This window comes from Limulus polyphemus, unplaced genomic scaffold (assembly GCF_000517525.1).
Source record: "Limulus polyphemus unplaced genomic scaffold, Limulus_polyphemus-2.1.2 Scaffold1143, whole genome shotgun sequence".
Lineage (NCBI taxonomy): Eukaryota > Metazoa > Arthropoda > Merostomata > Xiphosura > Limulidae > Limulus > Limulus polyphemus.
The window spans coordinates 153875-177529 of NW_013666753.1; the positions used below are offsets into that span (position 1 = coordinate 153875).

The following is a 23655-nucleotide window of genomic DNA, read 5'->3' on the forward strand; positions in this document are numbered from 1 at the left end:
AAAGTTCTGACCAAACCAAGCCTTTATAGTTGTGAGGTATTAAAAATTGAACTGGTGTATTTAAGTGTTTTACACTCACAAAAAAAGAACCTATCATTCTATAGGTATTTGAAGAACTTGTAGCAATCCGTCACAATTTTGGTTTATTTCGAATTGTTTTTGGTGGTTACGAGGTTAATTAACCTAAAAGGATTCCTATTTTTACATTTTAGTTACTTTTTATAATTAGACATAAATAATAAACATGAAAAACAAGAAATAAAATACTTAACCAATCTTCTTTTTTCTTGCCGTTGATTGCCGAAGAGAATTAAACATAATTTTTTATACTAATGATAGTAATGCACTTAATAATTTCTATTTAATTAAATAATGAACCAAAGAATATATACTAATAACATGCAAAAAAGTAAACAAATTCCCTTACCTCTGAAAATGTATCTGGCTTTCTAACTATGTGACAAGAGTTGTTACAAATTCATCCAAGCCAGTTGTTAACTTTCTCATAGGAATGATGTTTGTACTCTGAATGAAATTGACATTTAACTGTTCAGAACATAATGTTATACAATACATCATTTGATTGATGAAAACCTTGACTTTCTATTGGTTATAGGTAATATATAATTAAACATAAGAGAGAGAACTATTAATGAATTCTGAAAGAGGATGTGATAGGTAGGCATGGCAGGAGGGGTCTGATTTTCTATTTGATAGCTCTGTAACCAAACAAAATTGAAGACTATAAAAATTGTGGTTTGTCTGAGCAATGATGATTTTACAGAGTAATTTATGTTTAATTTCGTACTTTTTGAGGAGTGATAATAAAATAGGGAAGATGGCATGCTAAGAGAAAAATGTGTCACGTGGGTCACACTAGGGGAAATTCAGGATTTTTGTAAATATTGCCTTGTTGAATTAAGAACTTTAAACTTATATACTATTACAATATGGATTATTAGCTAAGATTTAATATTATTCTAATTGGTATAACGTAAACAAAAAGTAGCTTAATAAATTTTTGAATGTAAGACACTAAAACCTGGTGTCGTGCAGTAAAGGACACCTGTAGTGATAGGGTTAAAGCTGTAATGATTAGTGTTCAAGCCATCTGTGTTCCTTTTAAACCTAGTGATGTCTATTAACAGTAAAAGGAGATGCAGATTGGCCTTGTCGTAGAGCTCTGAATTTCAGATTTGGGGACCCAATTTTATATCCATGAAATACCACAAAATATATCATGTACTTGAACCCCTACGTGCACAGCGTAAGTCCATTGGACTGACCTTGTATTGTAGAATTAATGTTTACTGTAATTCTGAATTTACTACATGTGTCTTAAGAAAATTTTACAGCTGTTAGTAAATGTGAAAAGTTTGTTGTGTACAAAAAGTCATATTTTTTAATAAAGTATTTTTACTAAAGATTTGTCTGGGAATTTAAATCAGTCTTACTCAGATTCTTACTAGTCCGAGTGCAAGGTGATTTTCATGGTAAAATATAACTACTTTTTCACATTAAAGTTTTTATATTTCATTTATGTAACATCCTAAATCTAATTGAGTTTTAAAACGGTTTTCAGTAAAACTTTATACTTGTATTTCTTATTGTCTCTTCTCTAACACTAACTGTAGGAAAATCATCTGTTGCAAAAGTTGAAAAATAGGAAATAAGATCAAACATACATTTTTTTTTAGAATGACTGCAGATTATAACAGACAATTACAATTATTTATCCTAAGAACTTTAGGCCTCTTAAGTTATTCAAAAAAGCTTTGATTTAATTTTATTGTTTTTCGTTAAATGTAGTAGAATTAAAAAGGCATAAATGCAGGTAATAGATATATTCAAGCACTTTCAGTTTCATTTAGTTTAAGTTTTTTTTTTTTTTTACAACACTTCTTTACCCTTATGATTTTATTTAAGATTGTTCCTCTTTTTTTAATCCTTACTCCTAGTTGTGAGAATATAAATGTCATATGAAGGATTATTGTGAATGGTACAAACTGTTTCTGTGAAACACAATGTTCACATGAGTTTTGATGTCATTATAACTAATTATCCATTCCTTACAGGTATAGAGACTTGAAAGAGAAAAAAGACCCCAACATTCTTCCACCAGAATGCACAGCCAACATTGATGGCCCTTATGCACAATCAGTTATGAGGGAACAGAGTATGCATTCTTTCAATACTCTGTTTTGTCGCAGATGTTTCAAATATGACTGCTTCTTACATCGTAAGTACTTTAGGTACTTGTAGTTTTGAAGATAAACACTCTGAATTATAACTGTTTTATAACTGAAAATCCTGAAAAGTTATGGTATAAACAAATTTTTCAATACTGGAAATTCTGGAAAATCAATGTTTTTTTTAGCAGGAGATGCTGGAAAATCCTTGAATGTCTAATCTTATCACTTACACATTCCTTGGTTTTATTTATGACAAGCTGTAACATTGTGTTTGTCAGAGTTTCACGATAAATCAATCCCTGTAAAATGTTACTTGTAAAGTTATAATACACTAACTTAGTAACGTTATTCAGTAACGGACTTTGAACTATAAACATTCAACCATAAGCAAATAGTTGTCGTGTGACTATTGTTGGAGTGAAGTTGTAAGCATAAAATAAGTCAAGGTTCCTTTGGCAGAAATTTAAAATCACTAAAGTGTAGATAAGGTAAAGAACATGGACATTTCAGAATTTTCCTAATTCCATCTTTAGCATAAACACATGTAAAATAATTAACATTTCCAGTCTAAGTTCTTAATCAGTTATTACCTCAAGTTTATTGATTAAAAAGCGAAAGAGAAAAGCAAATCCAAACAACAACAATATAACAACATGGGTATTATAAACTTAACCACTGTGCAAGAAGTAGACAAATACTTGCCATTAAAGACAGCTCATCAGCATGTACCTGATTAGAAAGAGTCCTTCATTCTGAAACGGGATATTCTAGGGAGAATTTAGACTTCCTGTTTCTTGCTCCTTCTTTCACTAGAGCTTCCTCTCCAGAGGACTCATCTGTTCAGCCACCTTCTGCCCCTTTTTTCTGCAGTTAGTTACATGTGGTTGTGAAGTTTTGGAGATGCAAACAGTTGCTTTTGAGTCTACCCTGCTTTGTACGATCATTCTTGAGGGGATTACTTAGTTTATCCTCCTTCTCCTGATATTGCTGTGCATGCAGGGAGGTTTGCAACACAAGTACTTGAGGATGTCACTATACCCCGCCCCTTGTTTCTCTGAACAACATGCCCTGGCGTATCATTGTGAAGATGATATATATATTTGGACACTCAAAGGTTGGATCCGTTGTTGGATCTATGGGGTAACAGGTACAAACCTGTTATCTCTCTTAACAGGTTGCAATTTTTGCAGATTCGTTTGACTCTTTCTACTGTTTTAAGATACTTCTCTTCTACTGTTTTAAGATACTTCTCTTCCTACTGTTTTAAGATACTTCACTTCCTACTGTTTTAAGATACTTCTCTTCCCTTCAACTTTTCTCTGAAGCATATTACTGATTGCCTCAACGATTTGATAATGAACCGGGCCATTTACTGGTCACTATTATGACACATTTGACTTCTTCAGGACTTGCCTTGAAGTCGTGGTTGTTCTGTTGCTGGGACTTGTTGAGTTGTGATGCTTTTTGGAGGGTATTCACTTACCTTCTTCTGCCATTCGAGATTTACAGGAAGCATCTTTTTTTCTGCCTTATTTATTTGCTGGAATTCCAGAATTTTTAGAAGCCAGAGTTGATACAGCATGTTTGCAGTCTTCTTTATTGTCTTTGGCTGCTCGACCCTATTCTACTTCCACTTGTACTTCTGCATGTTCATCCCCTCGTGTCTCAAGGCCCCCTCCTTCCTCTCCTTGTTCCATTGGTTCTCTTAATAATTTCCATCCTTCTTCTCGGGAGATATTTTGCAGGCCGGTAGGTGGACTTCTCCCAACATGTTCATATCTCATTACCTTCATGATCTGGCAGTTTCCTTTTCAAAGGGACCTTGTCTTCTCCCTGTGGCTGTGTTGACTACCTCTACTAGAGTTTAACAGGGTGGTCCGTAATGTGTTATCTGACTTACAGTTATTGTTCCTTTCTCTTCTGGGGTTCCTATTGATTTTTTTTGGATTCCATTCATTGGTGAATGTTGCCCATTCGGATATGCTTGAATTTAAATTCTGCACTAGCAACCTTTATATCGGTTCCTGGTTGCAATGGGCTCTATCAAGATGAGGTGTTCCATAAGACCATCTGGACACAATTCTGGATGGTGATATCATTACAATATTTCTAATGGTCTGCTACTCATGGACTATCATGAGTAAAGCTAAAGGGGATTTTGCCAGTCCCTGCTGATCTTAGAGCTGAATCAGTCAAGATCAGTTTGCTTTTAAAAATTAGGGAACATGGTTCACCTGTTGCACTGTCTCCGAAGACCTGTTCCTCAGGACTCCCCAACACTTATGTTTCTCCCTTACTTCTGCTAGTGGAGCTCGTTAGTCCTTACCACACCCAGTTCCCAGTCGCTGGGGTGATGGACAGAGGATTTACCTTTGGAGTGTTGAGTTTTCTCCACTCTCTGAGAAGAGGGCAAAATTGGGGATCCTCCTACCTGGGTCCCTGGAAGTTTTTCCCAGATGTTGGTAGGAGAAGGACCAACCTACACGGGAGCCTACTCGTAAAACCAGTCCAGATTTGTTGCTTAGCTATCCAGTGGGGGAGTGCTTGGACCCCCTTATGAACACTGTCAGGTCCTATGTTGTTCGTGCAGGGGGTCCACTTTCTCCTCGTAAATCCAAATGCAACGCGGTCCCATCTTTGGTGGGACAGTGTTCCACATTCTCTCCTTAATTCCATGGGTAAGTGGAATTCTCCTTGCCCACTTGGTGGTGGAGTAAAGACAACTGTTTGTAAATCTAAATGGGATGAGTTCTGGACTTTGGTTGGAGTATGGCATATGATCCTGTCAATCCAGACCTGGGATGTTGCCCTTTGGACTTCTTCAAGTTGATCAGAAGGATTGTCCATTTTGGTGTTGCTTTCTTTCTTTCATAAATCTGGTGGTTTGAAATGCATCATTCTGTAGTTACTGGTAAGGATCCTATCATAAAGATGTATATATCTGTGGTCTAACTGCCCTGGCCACCAACATGGGATATGGGTACCATGACCCCTTAAATCCAACTTGAGTTGTGGAACCTCGTCTGTTTGGTTGGGGCTGGACCATCATTCATGTAGTGATGGTATGTTCAGCAGCCAATCAGGTACAAGTTGATTTGTTGTAGTATTGGCAAGTTGAAATTGTATGTTTAATAAATATTATTTGGTTTTGGTTTTAGCTCTAGTTAAAGCTTGATATTTTGAAGAAGACTTTATCACTTCATAGTAAGCTGAAGTTGGGAAAGTTAGAGTATGATTAGAAGACTGTAAATGATGAACTTGTTAGTGCTTAGTTCAGTAATACATGGTTATTTAGAATTTCTTCTAATGGCTAATTTCATTTGTTTTTATAACTCGGATGGTACTGTTATTGCTAGAACATTTTTTACAGATCTTACTGCTTTTTTTATAAAATATAATAAAACACTAGTTATTTAATTTTGATGGAATTCACATTATATTAAAATCAGTGAATTAGGTCCTTCAAAGTGATAGTTGGGTCCTGGAAAGCCATGGATTCTTTTTTTTTCCCCATTAATCCGTGTGAACTATGTATTTGTTAGAGTTTAAATGCATCAATTTTTTCTCTGTGATGGTCATATATAATGCTAGAAGTGGTTTGTTAGTCGTTGTGATGTAGTAGTTTTAGCTTAGTTATAAAACAATTGTTCATTGTTTGCAGAAAAATAAAAAATTTGGCTATACATTTCTTTTTAATATTTAAATTTACTATTTATTAAGCTGTGGTATTACTTAATTTGTGTTTTATTAACTGATGATTTTAAAATAGTAATGACAGTGATTTATGTTTAAGACTTTGAATCTCCAGCAATAAAAAATATTACATATTATAAGAAAATTAATAAACATGTGATCGTAATGAGAAACTGCTGCTTGGTTGAAAAAAGGAGGATGCTACTTGCAGTCAGTATAATCTATACAGGAATGAATAATTTTGTGTAGTTAGAACATTCCTTGACAGAAATAAGGTTGGATCTTAAATGTAATTTAAGTCTGTAAAAACTACCATTCTTCCAGGAGTTTTGAATATTAACATGTAAATGGAGATATGAGCCAACCACCCTGAATGAGGATCACATTTCTAATGTACTGACACAGGTGTTTTTAAATCACATAATAATACTGGTGCAGTTAAGTTTTAATTTAATTTCTTATTTTGAGTTGAAACTGTTTTAGTTTGTAATATGTTTCTGACACAAGTAAAAATTCAAAAATTCTTAAAATTGAAATAATAAAATAGGTTTTGCTAATTATTATAATTTTATTGAGAAGACATTTAATGGTTAGATACTAGCATCTTTAATTATTGTTGTCATTGTTTTAATTTTAAGAAAAATAATCATATTTTGAAGTTAATCCTATGTTTTTCTTATTTAGTAATCTCTTTTGTTAGTTTTTAATTTATGTATACTTGAAAAGTAGTTATTTTATTTTATCTAGTAATGTGACACGTGGCTCATGCACTGAAATAGATGTTTCACTGCTGAATATTATAGAACTTTGTATAGACTACTATTTAGTAGGCAAAAGTAAAGTATTATTTTAAAATCAGCCATGCTTCAAAAGTAAAAATAAAATTTATTATAAAGCCACTTCTGTTATACCTGTTTTTATGTAATCATTCTGTACTGCCATTCTTATCTGTCACTTTACCAGTAACCAAGCATTTTACAGCAACATTATTCTTGTCATGAAGACATAATAAAGATTAAACCCTTTTCATTACTATTGTTCAGAGTACATACTTTAATATCATAAAAGGGTGACTACAAAGGGCTGAAGTAATAAAAACCACTGATACATAAAAAAAATCATGTGAAAAACAAAGTGTGAAACATTATAAATGCATTGTTTACAGGCAAGACTCCTTGGAGCTATGCAGAAATGGAAGCTGGAACATTCTTCTCATTGTTATCTGTGAATTACATTAAGTAAATGTTATGTAATGAAATGTCAATTCTAAACTATTTTTGAGTAACAATTCATTGAAATGGGGTTAGAATTATATTTTTTTACTTAAACTTTAAATTTTTCATGCAAGGTTTATTCTCAACACTTGAAAGGTGAACCCTGGACATAATAGGTTTAATAAGTGGAGGAATTTGTGGTCCTGAGTTTTTGCACTTCTAGGATTTGCATCTTGACCATCATGCAGTTTATCTCTCATCAAGCTTTTGAATCTTATGCCTATGTTTGGGGTTGCTCCAAAATAGTTGTTTCTCTTTCTGATCTGTGATCAGTTCAGTTAATGTCTGAAGCTCATTTCTACAGTATGATACCTTTTATGAAAACAGATATGCTGCTCTCTACAAATTCTCTACTAATGCCATTCTCTTCTGTACTCTACAAATTGTTCTTTATTGTTTTTGGGATTGGATTGGCACGGAACTTCAGTTATATTACATGTAATCCCTTCCTATACACAGGAGTGCAAGATTGCTCACTTCCTCAGGAATTTAGTTTTTGTAACTATCTACCTCTATTTGGATTTGTGAGATGATTTGTTTCATCACCACATCTTAAGGATTTGCATCTCAATTCTTTTCTGTAGGTCATCTTTTGAGTAGGACTACTGACCTTCTCATTTTATACACTTTTGTTTTTATTGATATCTTCTGATCTCAATGTCAGCTGTCCCATATCTGCTCATTATCAGTAGGTGGAGGACATTCAGATATTTCCCTTAGGTAAGACCAAGTCCTCCATTTTTTGTGGCTTGATTGTTTCTTCACAATGATTACCCCCTCCCAGATGCTGCATTGAATATATTTTCACTAATACTTTTTTCTGGGCTAGGTGAATTTCATTTAAATCTAAATAGTGCTTTTATTGTTTTGTACATAAACTTTAAGGGAACATTTGTTCCAAGCTGTTGTGATTTCAGACTAGAACTTTTGATTTAGGTTTTGCACCATTGTGTTTTCTTTTAAACTTGTTATATGCCAGGTGTTGGGAATCTTCTAACAAACCATCATTCTCAAAGGATTGGATTTTGCCTGTCAAGTAGTCTATCTGCCTTCAGGTGTTTTGCTGACTAAAGGTTACTCATTACCTACAAAACTCTTCTTGTAGAGTAATCTGTCTCGTGTCACCTTTATGAATTGATGGAATGATTCAGTGTTGGAAATTATTTATGCAGAGAGTTCTGTATCATTTCCCATAAAGCACTATAGGTATATTTTATGAGTAGAAAGATCGGTTGAACTGGTATCTGACATAATGCAATGGGTGACCAACATGATAAGACATATGTAATGTTCTCTCTTCCTTCAACTTAAATTACTGAAACATTTAGTTGTTTATTTTGGTGTGTTTTTTGACAGATTGTAACTATTTGCCAAAGACTAAAGGTAACATGTTACATATGAAAACTATAAATAAATGTGGTATAGCAATAAAAAAAAGTATTATGTAATTAAAACTTAAAAAATATAATGTATTGAAAATATATAGAAATCTTTAATCTTTCTCACTTGTGTCTAAATTAATTTTCATTATTCCATGATAACTTTGAAACATCTTAAACAAGTCTCTTATGGTTGAACATTTTTTTCTGAAAATACAGGAAAACTAAGTTTGGATATTTGTTTGAAACTATAAAATTATTTAAATTTCTACTGGCAGAAGTCAAGACTGAACTTATCCTATTGTCGCGTATCTGCTTGTTTGTTAATTTCCAGTATAAATTCTTTCCGAGGAATTTCAGCGATACAAGTCCTTACTTGATTAAACCAGTTTATTCTTTCTCAATACAAACTTTGAGTACACAGTAATTCCACAGTCAGTACATTTCTCGTCACTTTAAACTTAACAACCTTTATAATACACACTATAAATCACAGCGATTCACAATCTCAATAACTTCGCTCTCAACGAGTACAAAACACACACTTTATTAATCCCGGTGGCTTTCTCTGCCAGGCTTATATACCAACAAAGAGGCGTCTCTCGATCACACTCGAGCTTACCCGATAATTCGAGAAACTTCACACACGCTACCAGCGCCACATAACTTCCACTATCGTAGCACTATATTGGTATGGATATTTTTTGCTGGTAATGTACATCTATTGAATAAAGCTACAATATTTTTTTTTTATATGCACTTATTGCCATCTTCTAGATCCTAAAAAATATATATATATCCCAAATATAAGTTTTGTACTATGCCAATTAAAGAAAAACAACTCTTTTTTTTTTTTTCAAAACTTTTAAGTTCTTCTTTTTTACATTAAATTACAACATTACTAAGTTTTTAGAATACTTGTATGCATTTTCTAAAATTTAAAGTAAATTTTTTCCTAAAGGCAACAATTAATTAGCAAAAACATAAGTCACTGTATTTTCACTCCCCTATAATATGATTGGCCAGTTTATTAGAAATGTTTTATCTGATATTTTCAAAAACTCTTCATATGTTTTTTACACTGAGTAAGAAAGAGTAAGAAAATTTTTTCTGTAAAGAAATATATATTTTTTCTCTTTAACACCACTGATTCAAAAGCCTGTGAACTTCTGAATGGCATATCCATTTGATCAATTCTGCTTGTATAAATGTAAATTTCACAGCTTCTGAACAAACAAAAATATGCAATATTTGAACTCGTATGTTAGCCTCATCTGGCTGGAATTACTGATTTATTTTATTCTTAAAGAAAGATAGTACATGAGTACGTTACTGTAACAATATTTTATTTCGGTTTATATTGAATAAATACAAGAGGTTGTCAGGAACAAATATTAAATTGGAACATTGTGAATTTGTTTTAATGATTGTTCTTTCAATATTTGTAATCATAAGTAGTAAGATTTTGCTTCTCAGTGGTTCAACAGTTAGTCTGATGGTGTATAACACTAAAAAAATCAGATCTCACTACCCACATGGGCAGAACACAAATAGCCCATTATGTATATTTGTCCTTAAGAATAAATGTACAAAGAAAGCTTTCATTAATAAGGTCTATTAAGTGCTTCTTTGAACCTTTGTGAATCTGATTTAACATAATCATACAAGTTCATAAACCCTGCAGGGGAGAACAATTTAAATAGGCAATATGTCAAAAGGTTTTTTAATCTGTTAGCTCAAATCCCCCCCCCCCTTTATTTTGTATGGAAGCAACAAATTTTTGCGTAAAAATGGGTCAGTGAAGTACTTGAATAAGCAAAACAGTAGTTTGTAATTAATTTCTAAATTATTTAGTAGGTATTATGATTATCATGCAATTTTAAAGTACATTGGAGTGGTGTTATAAGACTGTCTTTACTATACAGAAACACCTTCAAAAGTTGTTGTTGTTGTTGTTGCTGATCATTCCAAGCCACAATTTAGGGTAAAGGTAACACTAGTTCTAAGTACTTCATAAAATTAGATACATTTAATAAAGTAACAGTAAATGTGAAAATAGTGGATTAGATTTGTGTTTATGTGTGATTTGGGCAAGAAAAGATTATGACAAACAGATATAACATATAAAATTACAGTATGTTTAATTGTTTTACACTTAATTCTTTTTTCAAATATTGAAAGTTTTACAAAAGCACCAGGAAGGTCAAGCAATTCAAACCTGTATTTCCTCTCAACATATTTATAAATTTGATTGTAATATAAACTTTCTGTCTTTTTGATAAATTGAAGTTTATAGTGTTCTTCTTACTTCTATCACCTTGTTTTTCACTTTTATATTCTCTGTCCATAGCCACTAAGGGAGGGGATTTCCCCCCAGGTAGGACTGCTGTTTCTTTGTATTTGGTGCATGTTGCCTGGTTTGTTCCTTAAACATAGCTTTCACCTTCCAGTGTATTCTGAAAATTATTTTAAAAGTTTATTGTTTTCCAATATGAATGTTACACAGGTCATTTAAAACTAACCATAAAACAAATACTGATGCTATCATGACAATTTTCTAGATGTTAACACTTTCCCTGTGATATTAATGTAAGTGGTGGACACATAGAATTGCCACAGTGTGATTTCATCTGTCACTTGGTGTCTGCTTGTACTTCATATTTGGAAAATATATAAATGAAGTAGTGGTTTTATCACTTACTTTTATGTGGTATTTAATTAACTGTGTCTGTCTTTGGTGGTTTGTGAACTACTAGAACAAACTGGCATTTCTTTCTCTGTAAATTCTTTGCATGTTTAATGTGTAAAAAATTTTAATAACCACCTTTTGAAAGTACTCAGGTTATAGAGTTTTGTATCTTTGTAATAATTCATGTAGTTTTATTAAAATCATAAAAGTGGATTAGATGCCCACTTATAAGCCAAAAAAAATTCAAACAGAATTCAAAGTGGCACCAAGGGATGAGGTTAATGCATTCAGAAACTTGAAGACTGAGATTATATGGGGCCCAAAAGCTGTAACTCCTCTTACCCGGTAGATTCTTGGACATATTATACTACTGCATCGCGAATGCTGGAAGTCTCAGTTTTCACTTCATTGGGTAATGAGAATGGAATTTGGCATGGTGAAAGTGTTAAACAGAGATGTGCTTGACATTGCCACATTAAATGCATCACATAATATTTTTACTTTTTTTCTTTTTTCTATATTAAGTTTGCTCTGATGCATGAAAATAATATTGTCAAAGGTAAAAGACAGCTATTGACTAAGTATGCTTTAATAACAGCATGAAAATCCTGCTGCTGGGCCATCCTTTTTTTAGTGCATAGTTAAAAACTATTGTACATGTTTTTTCCAATATTCTCAGCTTTAAGAAGCCAAGACAATTCTTCACTTTGTAGTGATATATTTGCCATTTGAAAGCATGGGTAACTTTTAAACTGTAAATCTTTGTAAATTTAAGAAGGCTATTAGTAATTTCTATGCATTATGAACAAAGTAAAAGTTTTATAACTAATGAGTTATTATTTCATCCAGGTGTAATTTTTATTAATGTATTTACTAATTTGTTTTGTTTTTGTAGCATTCCATCCTACTCCAAGCCAGTTCAAAAAAAAGAATTGTGATATGAAACCAAGTACAGAACCTTGTGGTCCTAACTGTTATTTACATCTTGTGAGTATCAAGTAATATATTAACTCATGAACAGTTATTATTGTTAAAAATTAATTGTTAAATATGTAACATATGAAGCAAATTAAACAATAAAAAACTTTTGGTTCTGTATTGTTATTTTTCACCATTTTGGGAACAGCAACAGTGTTTTGCACTATTACGCTTACTTGTTCTACTCTAGCAACATGTATAAATGATAACATTTTTTATATTGAAGTAAAATAGAAAGCAAATTATCTTTCCAGTTATGTAACTTTTTGGATGATTAATTCAAGAAATGGTTTATAAAATCCTAATTGCAAAAAAAACAAAACAAAACATGCTTCCAAGATTTTGAAGTTTTCATCATGTGTCATTTGTCATCACATTTCGCTACTCAAATTAATCATGCTAAAGGAAGTTTTTGTAAAACATTGACATTTTTTGCCTGATAAGTATAAATAAATATTCAACATTAACTTTACTTAGCCTTATGTTGAAGAACATGGTTATCAGAATACAAATTCCAATATGGTACATTACCTCCATTCTCATAAATAGCTATTCTCATTCAGTGCTGCCCTCTATATGCAAAAATGTTTTCGCATGCCACAAGCCATGAGCTCCCACGTACCCCAAGATCAACGTGGTTCAACTGCATTGTGCATGCAAATCATCATGTAACAACCCTCCACCAATAGGAATGTGACACCCTCCTGACACATGTGACTCCCTTTATTCAATTTTCCTGAACTGTCACTTCTCGTTTGGCAGTGCTATCGTCAAGACTTTTTTTTTGTTTGTGCTTTCTTCCCATGTTGTTTTTTTTTTAAATATCATACAAAGTGGAGATATTTTATATTTTTTTCTACTTCACTTTACCTGTTTTAGGTGATAAGCTTATTGCTCTTCACTTTTTTATATTTTAACTGAAGCTTGTGTTTCCACCTTGAAAATGTTTTCATTTACTTCCAGCACAATTACCTAGGCTTCAGGTGGTGGTACTCAACAGAGGAATTGTCTTTGTTTTCCCTTATTGCCTCTCCTGCTGGTATTAGCTGACATACACCTTTCTGAGGCATTCTATCTGTTTCTTGGGGATTTTTGTGGGATACCTTTCAATTACTTACCTCCATGTTGGGGCGATTGCCATCTTTGGCTCTTTCCCCTATAAACATAGCTTCTTTGCTTTCGTACCAAGTTCATTTCATTTCCACTTCTAATTGGGACTTACAGATGGCTCTTTTCCTCCACTGGTTCATTTTCTTTTGGAGGGGTGTTACTCCTGTGAATTTAGCACCATGTGGAGTATCTGTATTGCTACATTTGATTTTTTTCTTTTTGGTTGCTCATCTGTCTCTTTTTGGCCATTGTATTCTTTACTCATGTTCCATGTCCAGCACTTTCCCCTCACTTACCTGTCCTACATCTAAGCATTCCTCCATTAGTCATGTATTCTCGATGCAGTTTAGAGTTTTGTGATTGATCTGTCCAACTTTGTTCACTTCTTAGTTTTTTCCCTTTTTCTATATTGCCTTTTACCCCACTAAGGTGTTTTTTTTTCTCCAGGACTAAGGATGCCCACTGTTTTCGTTTTGATCCTTATGCCCACATTCCTATTTTTCATCCCTTGTGCTGCTATTTTAAGTTTGTTCACCATGGGGGTTGGGTACTAGTTTTGTGCCTTGCTCTTCAAGCTTGTTTCAGATCTGTATGTCTTTGTCTCCTGTTCCTCATCCTCTTTCTTTGGCTGTCGATGCATTCAGACAGGGTTGAGACATATTTATACATTTATTTTCTTATCCCATTCGTCATCTTCCCAGGATAATTCCGTTCATCCTTGCCACTCTGTATCAGGTCTTTCTGATTGCTCCATCCTGGCTGATATAGTTCTGGTTTTCTCAGCTGCTTCAGCTCAATCCGTTCTTTTGGTTCTATATAGATTTTTCCCACCTTCCACTTTGGTGGCTCATGGGGCATGTTCTTTTCTTTGTTTTTGTTTCCTTCCATCTCCCACCTTTAATCCTAGTTGGATCCACTTGGCCTTCTATGTCCTCTACCTGCTCTGGGTTGTTTAATTGCCTTCAAAGCTTCTTTCTGTTGGTTCCTTTTCCTGCTGTTTCATTCCCTGGCACCACACTGCTGTTTGTGACTTTTTCCTTCCTCCCTTGCCCTTTGGATTCAGCTTTTGATTCAATTAGCCTTTTCTTCCATGTCTTCTTTTTCCCTGTAATCAATTTCTGGTGTCTTCACTCTGATTAGGCACCTTCCCTTTTACCTGCATCTCACCTTTGTTGTACATTGGAGGTACTTCTTCTGTTGAGCACTGGGACTACACCTCATACATTTATTTCCCATTATCTGCTTCGGGTAGCTGTTTCTTCCTCATTGGTCTCCCACATATGATTTTCTACTGCAAGGATCTACTCTCTTAGGGTGTCCTTCGGACACTTTTGAAGGATGCTTCTTTTTTTTCTCTCAGACCAGTTTCTCCACCTATTCAATGTGAGATCCTAGCTATTTATATGAGAAAAGGTTATGTACTGTATCAAAAGTTATAATTTTCCTATACTGAAAATGTATTTTTGATAGATACTTACCTCATCTCACACTTCCCACCCCACTGAAAACTGGTGCTTCCATTTTTCAGACAAAACTAGAAATGATAGTTCAGTAGAATCAAATACAGGAAGTCACATGCATCAGGAGGGTGTGTTGCACTCCTATTGGTGAAGGATTTGCATGCAAGATGCAGTTGAACTATATTAATCTTGGGGTATGTGGGAGCTCAAGACTTGTGGCATGGGAAAAAAAGTTTGCTTATAGAGGGCAGCACTGAACGAGAATAGCTATTTATGTGAGAGGAGGTAAGTATCTATTTGAAATACATTTTCAGTATTGGAAAATTATAACTTCCTTTTATGATTTTACACTAAACTGTTACACCACTAATTTTGGTTCAGTTCCTTCTTACAAAGAATAAAAGAAGAAATTATGATTTTTGTTAACATTCTGTGATGGTGTTATATTGTAATGAAATATTCAGTAATTGTATATAAAACACATTTTTAGTAGTTAGCTAGTTTTGTATTTTCCAGTTTGTATCAATGATTGGGGGGGGGGGGTCTTCCTGCATTTGAGTTAGGTTTATTAGTTACAGCAAGCTCTGACATATTTATGTTCAGTGACTTAAAGTTCCAGCTTTTTACATTTCTTTTACAGATAACTTACAAAGACAAGGGTTGGTGAAAGGAAATTCTGTATGGAAACTTTCTTTACATTGAGTACTTATTTGAAAGTGGGAAAAGTATATTATAAATCATTCCATTTTTTAATTGATATATTCATTTTCTTGATACTTCAGGTGTTTTTACTAAATTACAACCACAATTTTTGGTTCAGATATGTAAACTATAAAGATCAACATGTTAAACTGAAAATTTTGAGAGAACAGAGTGTAGCATATGATGGGAAGTCGTATCTTGTGCTTTAATTATTCCATCAGCAATTGGTAATGTATAGATTCAACTTCAGCATGCATGTAAACTTGATTATTTGAAACAGGAATCGGTGAAGGAAAAGAGACGACAGCAAGAAATAAAAAAACAAGAAGAAGAATTTGCTGAAAGAGGAAAACTAAGAAAACAGAATTCTGTTGATAGTGGAAATGAAGCCAGCAGTGAAGATAGCAATGACAGCATGAAGTCTGCAAAAGCTGAACTAGTGGAAAAGGTAGAGCCAGAAGGTATGCATTTTATTAAAATTTTTATCTTTTGATATTAAAAAATAGATATATATTTACAAAATCAAATGGTTTCAGTTTTATTTTTTGTAATCTTTTCACAATTTTTTCACTGTATTTATATGACCATCTGGGGAACAGCAACAGTGTTTTGTGCTTTTACGTTTACTTATTCTACTTTAGCAACAAATATTAATAATAATATTTTTAATATTGAGGTGAAATAGAAAACATATCTTTGTGATGATATGTCTTGGATTATTAATTCAAGAGATGAATTAGATAATGATAATTGCCAAAAAACATATATTCATTCACAATTCTGATAAGAGCCATACTGACAGATAAAAGTAATAAGTGCAACAGAACCTGATGAGAGTATTGGATACTATTACCCAATAAAAGTAGTAAGCTAAAATCACAGTGTAAGATGAGTATTATTAGATATTGATAAAACTAATAGGTGCCACTGTTCTGCTATTGAGGCAGAACCTTTAATCAGTCAAACTACTGGGTTTAAGTGCAGTCTTAGTTTTCTCTAAGTTAGTTTTTCAGGATCACTTTGATAGGACTCTTCAGTTATGTCATTTAACTTGTAAACCCATCTTCTGTTTATTTCTGTTTTGCTGGAAATGCTGGGTAAAGTTTTTGACTCTAGAAAACTTTAAGGGTGCAGTGAGGATTTGTTGGGTTTGAACTCTTTAGTGCTTGGTCAGTTACTCAAGTGAGCTAAGTCTGTATGAAAGTTTTATATTTTAATTTTGTAAATATAAAATATATTAATAAATGTTGTGTGCCAAGAATCTTTGTTGTGTTTTGTTTTTAAAAAAAAAGGTCATGTGACATTATAAATGGTAAAGATGCTTACTGTTAAAATTTCGGAGGAACAAAAAGCTTAGATACTGATAATCCATACTTTTGTTAATACCCAAATTACAAGGCAAGTCTAAAGAGTTTTACCAACTATATGAAAGCACAAGTTCAGATATGTACTAAACAAAAATTACTTCACAGTGATAATTCATTTAATAGAAACAATTAGTTACTGATGTATAGAAATAAAGAATTTCCTAGTAAGGTGAATAAATAGAATAATAAAATGGCTATAAGAGAAGATGGAAAGCAAAAAAAGACAAATTATAATGTTTTGACAAGTTTCTCAATGTTTTTATACATAGCTCAGATAAAGGCTTCTCCACAAATAGTTATTGCAAGGCAACCTGCACTGACCTCTACATATCTTGGAATTCAGCTCATCCCATATTTAAATCATCCAACATTTAAATCTATTTTCTTCGTGTAAATAAATTTCCTAAAATGGTCTTTGAAAACACAATTGCTAACACTCATAAACATAATCAATGTGATGTTCCAGATAATTTCAGTTTAAGGAAAGATACCAGTATCACTTTTTTTTACCTTCATACCTAGTCTTTTTAATGGTTTATGTAAGACGCACAGTAGTTATGTAAATGTTAAATATGATTTTACTCTTGGCAAAAAATAAACAATATTCTATCAGTTAAATTCCAAGACGATTCTATTAGTAATTTTGTTTATGGATACAATTTCTAAGACTGCACAGCAAGTTACATAAATGAAACAGGGCATGCATCTTGGGTTTTAAAATAGATATGTCTTCCAGCTAAAAAAAAAACAAACTCATCGAATAGGGAAGGTTCTAATCTTTAGAAAAATGTAAACAACTTGCCAATCATTCATTACAATTGTATTCGTCATTTACAAGTTATGACCAAGTCAGGTACTGCCACACTTGAAATGTTAACACTGTGGTTTTTGAAATAGTTCCCAATTAACTAAAGGACTGGTATTGGTTTCTGGGGGCATTTGTCTTGTTGCCAATACTGGATTCATGTTCTTGTTTTTCTAAAGCTACAGAAAAAGTTCTCTACCAAAAGAATTAAGGTAAGGATATTTAAAAATAGCAAGTTTGTAGGCCTAAAGATCATGCAGAATATATGCCTTTTTAATCTAAAGTTCATTGGGTATATATATATATATATATATATAATATATATCATGGAACTTTCTGACTAATAATAAAATATTTTATACTTATTTCTATCATATCTCTTTTTACATTGTGTAGGCTATTGGCCATATATATAGTTCCATAAATTTCACATTATATTACTTCAATGGAAATAAACAGAAAAGTTTTATTGAAAAAACTGTTGAATACCTTTACAAGATTTTAAACTAATAATGGGAAAGAATGGGAATTCTAAGACAAAATGAAATATTTTTATAAACACTGTTTGCAATAAACTCTCATAAATTTCAGAGGATAAAAGCCCCCTAGTGGCATAGCGGTATGTCTGCGGACTTACAACGCTAGAATCCGGGTTTCCATATCCATGGTGGGCAGAGCACAGATAGCCCATTGTGTAGCTTTGTGTTTAATTACAAACATACAAAGAAACAGAAGATAAAAATTGATACAAATATTAAACCAATTTATTTGTTTTATGTTATATTGTTTAGAAAGTTTGTATCAAGTTTCATGGAAATTCATCTAATATTCTTTTGTTTTTGTGTCTCATGAAATTGACACACCTGGAGCTCATAAGCATGTGTTGTATCTAACAGTCGAGCAGCAATGTAGTAAACAGCTATGGAGTGGTGGAAAACTTTATAATCTTGCATCAAATATCCATGCTTAGTAAGAAGTTTCAACCATTATCAAGCTTATTGCCATAATTTTTTATTGACTTTTTCTAATTTTGAAATATCCAGCAGAGCATGGTTTGACTAAGCTCTGTGACAACACTGATCAGTAAACTGTCACTTTGAATTAATCACAGCACCAAAACAAAGTTTCATTTTCGTATGTAATTTTTTTCAGTATTCATATTGTCATTGAGTTAGTCCTTGTAGTTGTGAATTTAACAATATTGATTTATCACTGTATATTTGTTTATCATAAGCTTAAACAGTTTTTCACTTGTAGAACAACAAAGAACTTGTATTTATTGCAAAACCCTTAATTCTTTAGAGAAAGATATATGTGCAAAAAATATATTTTGAAAAACAATTGTGTTCCATCTTGTTTTTTATAAGTTTTTTTTTTATTTGGCTTATTGATTTTATGTATTTAAAATGCTACAGGTTTTTATTATTCTTTCTATTGTACTTTTTGTTGCTTTATCTAGTTCATTACCATTTCTTTCTTTTCTCATCTTTATTAACCCTTTAGTAAATGATATCTTTCCAACCTATTTTTACTGAATTACACCTTTTGCTTCCATCCACTTTAACTTGTTTTCTCAACCCAATCAGTTGTGTTTTGTGCCAAGAGGTTTGATTTTATGCTCTATGAAGGAGGGAGGTATATTTTGCTAGACAGATGTATATGTTACTTAATCTTTTCCAGATACGTGTAGGCAGGGGAGACAGACTAAGTCAGAGAAATCGGGGTTAAGAGATGAAAACAAGCCATTTTCTTCTTCCTTGTTCAAGCAATCATGTGTCCCCTATGATAATGAGACTACCCTTTCCTCTTTGTCCTGTGAGGATGGTAGTACCATACTTGAGGGTGACCCTGAAGGAACTGAAGAGTTGGCCTTTTCAAACCCACCCAATCTGTGTTCCAATTTCTCTGTGGTGTCTCAAAGCCTCTGGCAAGTTACTGGTAATAATAATCTAACAGCCCCGTCTGAGACAGGTGAATCACGGTCATCCCACCAATACTTTCTTCCTAACAATCATGATTACTGTATGCCTCCTCTCACTCTCATGGATGGAATGGGAGGTCTTAATTCCTCTTGCTCATCTGGATGTCAAGAGTTCCTGGAAAAAAAATCCACATCAGTACAGACCGATTTTCCTGATGGTAGTGAATATGGTGAGGAATCAGAAATTCCTCTAGTGGCAGAAAAATCTACAAGCACATCACCTTGTGAGTTAGACTTTTTTTCTGCTTGTGAGTTATCTGACTCCATGCTTGATACTAATCCCTCTGACTGCTTCTCTTCTAACATTGCTGTCTCTGACTTAACACTTTCCAACACATCCAAAGAAAATCCATTCCTCCTTCCTCTGTCTAATAAAGCATGGTACCTTTCAGAAGGATATGGAAATACTCCTGTAGTGCCACAGAACCCTTCAGATTTAGAAGTGGAATGGACTGGAGCTGAACAGTCACTGTTCCGTGTAATCTGGCGTATTTTCTACAATAATTACTGTGCCATTGCTCGGATGATTATGTCCAAGTCTTGTGCTCAGGTCAGTACCAGGTTAAACTGATATTTATAGAATTATAAAATCTATTAATGTTGTTAGATACATCTTTTGATATGTTTAATATATTTAAACATCAAGAATTCCATGAATACATTGAAGAAGTTATAGATTTTATGTAATAAATATAATGAAGGCATTTTGAAAAGCTAGTTGGATCAAATTTGACATGTTTTACCAACATCCATTGATTTTTTATGCTCATTAACATTTTAAAGAATTATTCTTTTTTTTTTACCATGATGTTGTGATATTGAAACTAGATATATATTTTATATGGTAAGTATTAATTATTTCCCCAAAAGGGGGCCAAAAGCTGGCTGGAGGGGTTACCTGTTTTAACCAGTTGCACCACTATACAGTAGCGTGTTGTCTGTCAGTCGTCATTGCAGTTTGTACTTCCGTAACATCAGTAAAACATGCCATGAATCACTAGAAGAATTATACACTCTGTAGGCTACAACACAGCATGACATATAAACTTCAAAAGCAAGAAATAAAATATTTGTTGCTTTTAATTTGGGTTTTATTTACTCTTGAAAGAGAACACTTTGGTTGAGCCAATATTACTGTTTCTTTCTCATAATATCTTAAGGGTATTAGAGCCAATGATATTCACGATTTCTTAGAAATAATAAAGTTTAGAAAAGATAATGAATTATTAAATATAGACGAAGGTCTGGTGAATATCTGTGTAAGAATGTGGCGGGATCTCCTTTGAGAGTTATGTAGAAATGTAAACTTACACACAGGTCACATGATATAGATAAGAAGAAATAAATATGACATTTTTGTCTATAAAGCTCACTCATGGTAAATGTCAAAACATCTAGAATCCATGTTTTATAAACCTTTTTAATTGTGTATTGATTTTGAAATTGTGTGTTGTTTATTTATTATTTTATCTTATATTCTTCCATATTATGGGAAATTTAGCATTTGTACAAAGTCTGAATATGTCATCTGATAACCCCCTGTACGAAATAATAAACACATAAACTAAATTACAGAGATACAAGACATATTTATGAGACCTATTGTCTCCTCCAGGGGAGCATGAAGTTATAATTTGTGTACATCTTTAACTTGGGTGTATAGACCTTGTTTATTAATCTGATGAATACATTTAATCTTCAGTTTTTTTGTGTTAATTTTGAGGTTGTGTCTTTGCTCACACAAGTGCCAGGCAATGAATATATTGATTGTGTCCCTTCCTATGTACATAAGGATGAGTACCCTAGAATGCTTCTTTCTATTGGTGTATTAGACAAATGTTTATTTTTGCAACTACATAAATTGCATTTTCCTTGTGGTGAAATCAAAAACTTTAAAGCAGAGTACACATGACTCCCAAAGTGGTTTACTTCACTGTGATTTCAGTAAATCTTATCCCGTATTTCATATATATATACTGCTATTAAGTAATAACCCTTTGTGTGCATGGATGGGATCAAAGTGCACATATCACGACCTTTTTACAGAGTTACATTCAAAATTTAATTGAACAACTTTATTATTATTGTATGTATGTCAGTAACCTTGGCATCAAAACATAGTTTATAATCCAAATTTTATGTTATATAAGTTAATTTCTTAATTTAAAAAAATTCCCAATCTTGATTTCTCTGTGTCATGTGATACTCTGTGCCCTGAATTCTCCATTTTAGATATTATTTCTTCCCTTATATGGGTTTCAGAATGTCAGTCAGTTAGAAACACTAACTATAGGTATTGACAGGCCAGAATTTAAATAAGAACCTCCCACTTTTATTTTCTGACTTATCAGCAAACCCACCATAGAAGCTCCTCCCAACTTTTCATGCTTTTGAAATTACTTGTTTACTCGTGCTTACTTGCAAATGGTACACATTTATAACCAATAGAAAGGCCATTTTGTGAACTATGTGATTATGACTTCTTTATACTAATTTATTTTGGTAAGTGGTGCCATTTCCCAAACAAATTTTATTGAATGTAGGTTGAAGTTGGTGCTCTGATAAGCAGTGAAATATTTTTTTATGTATAGGTTCATTAGAAAGTCTGGAAGAGCAATAAAACAAGAAGCCTAAAGTTCTTAAAATATATAACTTTAATTGTCTGTTACAGTCTCCAATCATTCTATTAAAAAAAAGTATTATTCTTAATATAAAAATCATCTTGCAATCAGATTAGCCTGAGTCAAACTAACTCAGTAAATTCACAGACACATTTTTAGTAAAAATACTTTATTAAAAATTCAAATTTTTTGAGAACAACATACTTGTAATGTTTACTAAAAGCATACAAAATTTTGCAAAGATATATATATATATATAGTAAATTCGTGATTATCATGAACATTACTTTTCTGATATACGAGTCATTACTATGGACCAAACCCATGCTCTTAGAGTTAAGTTTATGTCCTCACACTGGATTAATTTCTTGAGTCATAAATATTGAATAGGCTCTTTACTCCTAATTCTTATTGTGCCTTTCAGTCTGCTAACATTTTTGGTTAAGATGTCAACAACAGATTTGATTTCATAAGATCTTAAACAAGTCATCTACTTATGAAGCACAATCTGTGTTTATTGTATATAGGTGGCTTTATATCAAGTTGGTTCTATAGTATTTCTAGGCCTTTCTAACCAGTGACTTTCTCTTGGATTATCCAGTTCAAACCCTCAGATTAAACTTTTTGTTGTATCACTGGCTTTAGTACTCAAAGGATCACCCATTTTTGCATTCATCATCAACACTTCATGGTATGATTTATTTCTTTAAGCAACAAAACATAATTACTTAAAATCCTGTAAACATGATTCACTAACACTTGCACCAAATTAACTTAAACCCTTTTGGGTCATACTTTTTTCAGCTATATGACATTCACAATCATTGTCAGATAATTCGGGGTCATAGCCAGAATCATCATCAGTTTGCACAAGTTCAATTGTCTCTTCAAGTGTAAAAATACTGGAGTGCTTTTATGACATTTTGGGTCTGTTTTCTCAAAACAATTAATCAATTTTCAACTGCAAATATTACCAATATTTTGAATGGCAACATAGACCATGTTGGATATGAATCGGTAGCTGAGATCATCATCTGTATAAATTGGGCTTTCTCTTTTGAATTTTTGCACTCATGTCACATTTCTAGTGAGAAATTCAAACTGCATTATGTAATTGCCATACAGCAAAGGGTGTGCTTAAGTAGTTAAAAGCTATAGAAACACAGACTTGTCAGAATGACTAATTACCCTGGGAAAAGAAATTTTGTGATGTACTCTAATTTTTAAACTTCCTCTTTTAGCACTGAAAATATCACCCAATATTGTATTCATTAACATGAAATTGATAGGTATGTATAGTGGAAATGTCACCCTCTTTCTGAAAAAGTAAGAGAGTTATAGTTTGAAACACTATGCAGGGGCGGATTGGCCTGGCTAAGCGGCCCGGGACTGGGATCACAGAGT

At 32.8% G+C, this 23655-nt stretch overlaps 1 protein-coding gene across 7 annotated transcripts in view; it reads left to right on the forward strand.

Moving 5' to 3' along the window:
* The window catches only part of LOC106462330 (histone-lysine N-methyltransferase EZH2-like), a 65875-nt gene that overhangs the window by 20663 nt on the left and 21557 nt on the right, over nucleotides 1-23655 (forward strand). For 3 of the 7 annotated variants that reach the window (XM_022389553.1, XM_022389551.1, XM_022389552.1), the window contains exons 7-11: nucleotides 2076-2239; nucleotides 10889-10915; nucleotides 12123-12214; nucleotides 15758-15938; nucleotides 19330-20180. In XM_022389553.1, the coding sequence (XP_022245261.1) occupies nucleotides 2076-2239; nucleotides 10889-10915; nucleotides 12123-12214; nucleotides 15758-15938; nucleotides 19330-20180 (1315 nt within the window). The remainder of the gene's footprint in view (nucleotides 1-2075; nucleotides 2240-10888; nucleotides 10916-12122; nucleotides 12215-15757; nucleotides 15939-19329; nucleotides 20181-23655) is intronic. The other 4 variants (XM_022389556.1, XM_022389555.1, XM_022389554.1 and 1 more) reach the window with 4 other exon arrangements.